Consider the following 6,768-nt stretch of genomic DNA (forward strand, 5'->3'; position numbering starts at 1 on the left):
ATATATATATATATATATAATATATTTTAAAATAAAAGAAAAAATAAAAGTACCTAACCATGGTGTCTAAAGTTAATGACTATTTGTACTGTACGCAATATAAAATATCAGTTTGAGACACTTAATAGCACTCAAAATCTAAATTACCAGTTCAGTTTTTTTTTTTTTGGTTTGACTTGTCAAACGTGAAAACGTGAAAAGCATTGCACTCATAAAAACAAAGCTGAAACAATGCGTTTGCAAAGAAAAGAAAAATCAATTCAGAATGGAATAAACAAAAAACAACAACAACAAACAAGCCACCGAGTGCATAAACTGCTTCCATTAGGGTTTCATTTGGAGCTTTCTGAAGTTAACGACTATTTGAATGCGACGTAAAATCTCTGACAGGCGCTCAAACCCTCGTACTCCTCAACGGCAGAGCGCCGCTACTGTGTCTTTGTCAACGCTGGAGGTTCAAGGTGGTGTCACAGAACAAACTCTGACATTCAGCAATTAGATGCCTTGACATCGTTCTGAAGTTCCAAGAGATCCAAGAATTCCGCTTCCATAGAGACGAGTCTCCATGTGTCAGAAACACGGAGACGAAACCAAAGAGGGGAAAAAAAAGAGACGTATTTACACGGCTCCTTTCAAGTGCTGGCTGGGTTATTTCGCCGTGAAGAATAATGAAACGAGAGTTTGCGTGGTATCGGGTCCGTGTGAGCCAACTGATCTGGCTGGAATTGTTTGAGTGTATTTTTGGAAAGCCATTTGGTGCCAGATCCTTTCCAACACGATTCTGTGCTGCACGCTTCAAAGATCACAGACGCTGAGACAAGACACTGCCATTGTTTCAGGAGCATGTAAACAAGTGCATTGCTCTATTTCTGTTTAGAACATGATTTGAAACTCATAACTAATTACATATAAAAATGTATTTTTAAAAGTGCATGCATGTGGTGCATCTAAAAAAACTAAATGCTAAAAATGCAACTAAAGCCATTAGATCTGTACGTAAGAAGGAAAAACAAAGCAAAAATGGCACAACTATATTTTTGCTGTTTGATGGGAAAAAAAAATGTGCTTCAACAATAGCGCAGCCATAAGAGGCCATGCATTACAGCGATTTTACCATGGTAGAGTAACCTTACTTTTATAAGAATTATAAAACACACCAATGTTTAATATTAGTAATCCTCATAGAAAATTTGCTTCTGCATTAATATAAAACGTGTGGTTTGTGTTCATAATTTAACAGTTATTCTGAACAATGTTTGTGAACTACAATACATACCATACAAAGATGACAGTGTGAACATGCACAAAGACTATAAAATCCACTTATAAGCAAACACACACACACACAGAGTCTTCGCACACACACATTCCTCAGACAAGAAAGAAAATATGAGTGGAATGAAAGCAAGCAGAGAAGAGCGCCATGGCGGTGTCTCAGATGTTTGGACTAAAATAAAGTGATCCTTCCTCCTTCTGCACGGCTGTTTAGATTTCCCTCTACGTCCGCCGTTCCCTTATATCCCAGTAAAAACACCGCAGGGTCAAAAGGTCGGGTCGTGACCCAGGGCCGCGTCCTCCCCTGCAGGTGTCAATTGGCACACTGGGAGGAACTGTAAAAACACACTATAGACTCACTGACAGGACTGAATGTGATCTTGAGCTTTACGAAAATGGCTTTTTCAACTTTGAAACTATGAGATACTTTCTACTTTACCAAACCCAATCAGATCTTGTCACTTTCAATGTTATATTGTTGCGTTAATAGTGTTAAACAAACTTCGGAATTTTTTAAATGCAAACAAATAGATAAATTATTTATTTATTATGTTTAAAAAGTTACATATTCATACTTTTGAGGTTCATAAGCTTGACATGGAGAAACTAAGCACATGACAACATATTTATAATCTTAAACGTTTTCATTTGCTTGATAAAACAAACTATTTATACATTATAACCACCTAATTCAGCAAATCTCATTTGAGCATGCATTTTAAAATTGTCTGACGCACTGTGCCTTGAAATGAAAAGTTTTTGTTTTTAACAGAAATAATGACAAAATGCTAAATAAAAGAAATGAGATTCATTTGGTGACTGAGTAAATAATGCTTAAGAGTAACTGAGCTGACTATATAAATATATCAGCTCCATTTACTATAATTACTATCATAGAATTTACGATAGAATAAAGAGTATGCAATTGCTAAAAAGTTTTAAAAGAAACCAACTAATATAGAAAATTATACGCTTTAATTTCACAAAGCATTTGCAAACACGAACACAAAAGTAAAAATTGAAGCCAGGCAATTACAATTTTAGTAAAAGTTGATCTGTACGTTTTGCAGAAAGATTTCTTTTCAGCAATAACTCTCAGCAAACTAGCTTTACAGTCCTCCACTGTGCTAAACATACACTGATCCAAACATGTGCACTTTTGCCAAAGAACCAACATCTCCACGGATGTCAAACAGAATAAACACTTTTCATGAGCTATTTTGATTCCTGCATGATTTCAAAACAAATAAAGTTAACAACCGTACAACTCAGAATGTCTGCGGAATTGCCCCTTAAAACACCGAATGACTGAGGAACACAATAAAATGACAGCATACATTCGAAATCCAGAACACTTTTAGACACAACCAACGCAGAAGTGTTTGAATCCATCTATAATTCCTAAAAAGAGGTTTCCTGAATATGCCAAACATCCAAGGATGCGTTGAAGGCCGCAGAAGTGGAGCGGAAACTTTCTTGCAAACAAACCTCAACAATCTTAAACCTCATGCCGTGTCATTTTGACCCGTCTCTCAGAGCCCACGGTCCCAAAGAGAAGCGGGGCAGTCTGGGATACGTCCACGTCGCTCCGCGCTCGAACTCTGCGTGAACTCGCAAAAGAAAAACAACCAGAAAAAGAAACGGCGGGGAGTAAAACTCCACGCATAACTGCGTCACTCACTCCCCTCTCAGACGCATAGCAGGCCGCAGAAACCCCCCGCTCTGCTCGCGCCTCCAACTCAATGAAAACATCATCGCCAACCATCACGGCGGCGGAGACAGAGACAGAATAAACAGAGATGAGAACCACCCACGGCCTCACAGCTGGAACAGAGCAGTCAGAGAGATAATGATAAAGAAATCGGCTTTATCCTTCATCTAGTCCTTTTTATTTCATGCACTAATGACTGTGAAACACGCTGGAACCGTTTCCACATCAAACAGCAGAGCATCTCAGTATCTCACCGACCAGCACAAATCCATCCTCTCTCGGCTCGAGACAAAAACCCACGAGTGGCTTTGAGCAGCTCTGCTCTCGACACACCAGACCACAAACGTCACATTCGACCCTCTTCTCGGCATCTAGTACGACGTTTTTAATCATTGCAATGGCTCCACATAATGAAACGAGGTTTCCCTCCAAAAATGCACAAACACAATCTTCATTCATCGCTTTAGCCAAACACAACTAAATAAACATTTCAACTTAGCAACTTAGGGCAGTTTGTAATTCAATCCTGCTCTTTCCTAATCAGAACGTAGCTGCGCTTTTGCACAAAAAACAAGCCCGGTACAGTGCAAGAGCAGTAAAGATGATTTACTAGTCAAAGAGGTCAAAGAAGCTGAACTTCTACAGACGTTTCTCTTCATTTCCTTGCTACGATCGCCACAAACCCACATTTACCCACTGAAATCCACAAAGCATCCAATGCACAATGCAGAAAAACAGCATGCCACTACAGCACAACACTGTGTTTCCAATTACAAGATTTTTTTATGAGAGACGACGTGTGCAAATCATTAAAAGACAACAATTTGCTTTCACAGCTTCGACCAGACACTGAAAAACAAATGCACTTGATGTCCAGTGTTTTTAAAAAAAATATTATCTCACGTGTGCTACTCGAACATGGTGTATTTTTTAAAGCATAGCTTGACTTGCCTGTTTTTTCTTTGATTTCACACAGGACGTTGAAGAGCGCTGGCTTCATTCTGTGGCAGTTGAGAGCATGTTTTCTGAAACACAACACAAGGCCGCGGTGAGCGTCGGAGCAGACGAATATTTCACTCGGCTAGCAAAGACTTCTGTTGCCTGAACGTACACTGATCGTGGTGAAATGGAAAGCACACACTGACCTGAGCAAACTCATGCTAGTCTCTGTTTATCATATTTTGCATGTATACTGGTTGTATAAGATTAACAAAATTCCATAATTAGCACTATTAACAATTCATATTTTTGTATCTTTGCATGTTTAAAATTAATCTTTTTTTTTTTTAAATGCATGTTTTTATTGAACACATCCATATGCAAAAAAAAAAAAAGGTTAATTAATGCATTCAAACATTTAGCAATAGTAATGGTTGTGGGCTGAGTGATTAATTACATTATAAAAAAAATCATAACACTGTACACTGCAGATAGTTCTAAAATATACATGGGAAAAACAACATAAAATGATCAAATATAGTTGAGCTCATTGAATTCTGAGCAATATTTATCCTAAAGGGACACGATCAGACGTGTGATACGAGTCTCAGTGCTGTCTGTCAAATTCTATCGTGGCATCTGTTCATTTCTATTGACAAAAAATGAGCACTGCATGTCAGAAAAATACACTGATGTCTGTCACTACACACTACATGTGTTTGGACACACTGACAACAGCGATTGTGTTATCAGTCCATGTCTGGATGCCTACTTAGTCAATAACTCCTGATATGCATGTAAATATTTGCTAATTGCCAATTATTATAAAGATGTCAAACATCTAAACTATATTGCATGAACTATATTTTTTTCTGCTAAAATCCCTCAGTTACTTACTGCAGTTATTGTTACTACAATAGAATTATTTTTTTAAAAGCCACTTGATAAGTGCAAAGTGAATTAGATGCCAACTGAATCTCATATTAATTTATTAAGAGTTTACAGTTTTAACAATAGCTGTAGTGGCGTGTGTTATTTATCACAATTTATACATTTTAAGGGCTGCTGATAATTAAACAAGGTTAACTGGATATTTTTGGAAGTCTATCTTTAATTAGCTTATATATTATAGCATTGGTCAAGTAAACAAAAATATATTATTTTTAAAAATATGTAGTACGTATTATTTACTAGTATATTTAAATGTACAAACGTTTCATTGTTATACATTATTTTACATTTCTATATTTAAGCTATTAATATAATTTTAATATATAAATGTAGTGCACGGTATAAAATGTGCAAATGCGGTATTATTATATTTTTATATATTTTCAGTGACGAGTTAATTTTAAACGAATTAATTTAAATTTTCGGATGTGATGAGTGACAGCTCACCTGGCCTGCGCCTCGTCCAGACTCTGGTCAGTGATGGTCATGATCTGTTGTAAAATGTCTCCAATGTCCTGCTTCCTTCCGTCTCCGTCGGTGGCTCCGGTGTTGTCCGGTATGTGCTGAGACAGGCCCGGGTGTCCGCTCATCCCCAGGGCCGCATGAGCGTGCATCAGGCGCGGCTGCTCGTCCATGTCGGCCCGCTCCGGTCCTCCGGTCCTCTGTCCAGCGTCGGCGGAGATTCCTCTGGCAAGTCTCTCCGTAAGCACAGTCCTCCTGAGCTCACTCACTCACAGCTCGAGCCACTATCAGCCCTTTAACCACTAAACTCACCGGTGGGTGTGTGTGTGGCGTGTGGTGTGTGTTATTAATCAGGTCCCGCGTGAACGCAGCGCTTCATACACTCGCGGGTTATTTCACTGTTTCATCCCGCTGCTTTTGTTACATTGTAGCGCTCTCAAAGCTCAGAGACGCTGCGATGCTTTGGCCCCGCCCCACTCGTCCTGATTGGACGCCGCGACCGTGTAGCTCCGCCTCTGCATGTCTCTCAGTGCACGTCAATCATTGCGCAGGGGAGATTCTTGCTCTTCATGTTTCTGCACATGTGTTTTTTGTTAATATCTCTGATAGCGCACATGTATTTAGAGAGAATGTCACGGGATTCTGTGATAACAAATGTTTGGGGGTGTGATATCCTAATATTATATTAATGTAATAATATCATTTAATAATCAAATATAATATCCCATTAACATATTCATTTATATCATAATATATTAACGTCACAATTATTTGTATCTTGTGTGTGTGTGTGCGTGTGTAATAAATAAGAATAAGCACTAGTACGGACATAAAAAACCTAAATGAAAATTCATTTATTTTCTATAAACAATTCATAATGTTTGTTATAATTCAAAACTATATCAATACAATAATGTCAAATATTACAATAAAATATATTAATTATATTTTAAAATACACATTATTTATTTATTTATTTATTTGTTTATTAATTTACACATTTATTTATTTATTATGATAATATAATTTAGTAACCACAATATAATATTCTATTAGCATATTAAGATTATTAAAATATAATAATGTTACAATTATTTGTAATGTGTTTTTGTGTAATAAGCAGTAGTATTATCATAAAAACCTAAATAAAAATTAATTTATTGTTCATATTTATTTCTAGTAAATATTAATTAGATTTACAAATAAAATATAATTTTGTAATCACAGTATAATATTCTATTCAATTAATTATTCATTTGTAATATGCTTTTGTGCAACAAGCGGTAGTATGATCGTGTAACCCTGAATGAAAAATAATTTGTGCATTTATTTATGTAATCTACACAACACAATAATGTAAAATATTATAATAATAAATATATAAAAAACAAATGTCAGTTTTTTTATTATTATTGTAATTTATTCATTCA

The 6,768-nt window shown here is 36.4% G+C and overlaps 1 protein-coding gene across 1 annotated transcript in view; it reads right to left on the bottom strand.

Moving 5' to 3' along the window:
* The window catches only part of LOC107745027 (pre-B-cell leukemia transcription factor 1-like), an 83,594-nt gene extending 77,819 nt beyond the window's left edge, over positions 1-5,775 (bottom strand). Inside the window, exons 1-2 of the mRNA XM_016558856.1 lie at positions 5,324-5,775; positions 3,938-4,011 (exon numbers count right to left, since the gene is read on the bottom strand). Coding sequence (XP_016414342.1) covers positions 3,938-4,011; positions 5,324-5,511 — 262 coding nt within the window. The 5' untranslated portion in view covers positions 5,512-5,775. The remainder of the gene's footprint in view (positions 1-3,937; positions 4,012-5,323) is intronic.
* Between the last annotated feature and the right edge of the window lie 993 nt (positions 5,776-6,768).

This window comes from Sinocyclocheilus rhinocerous, unplaced genomic scaffold (genome assembly GCF_001515625.1).
Source record: "Sinocyclocheilus rhinocerous isolate Xijiao unplaced genomic scaffold, SAMN03320098_v1.1 scaffold318, whole genome shotgun sequence".
Taxonomy (NCBI): Eukaryota; Metazoa; Chordata; class Actinopteri; order Cypriniformes; family Cyprinidae; genus Sinocyclocheilus; species Sinocyclocheilus rhinocerous.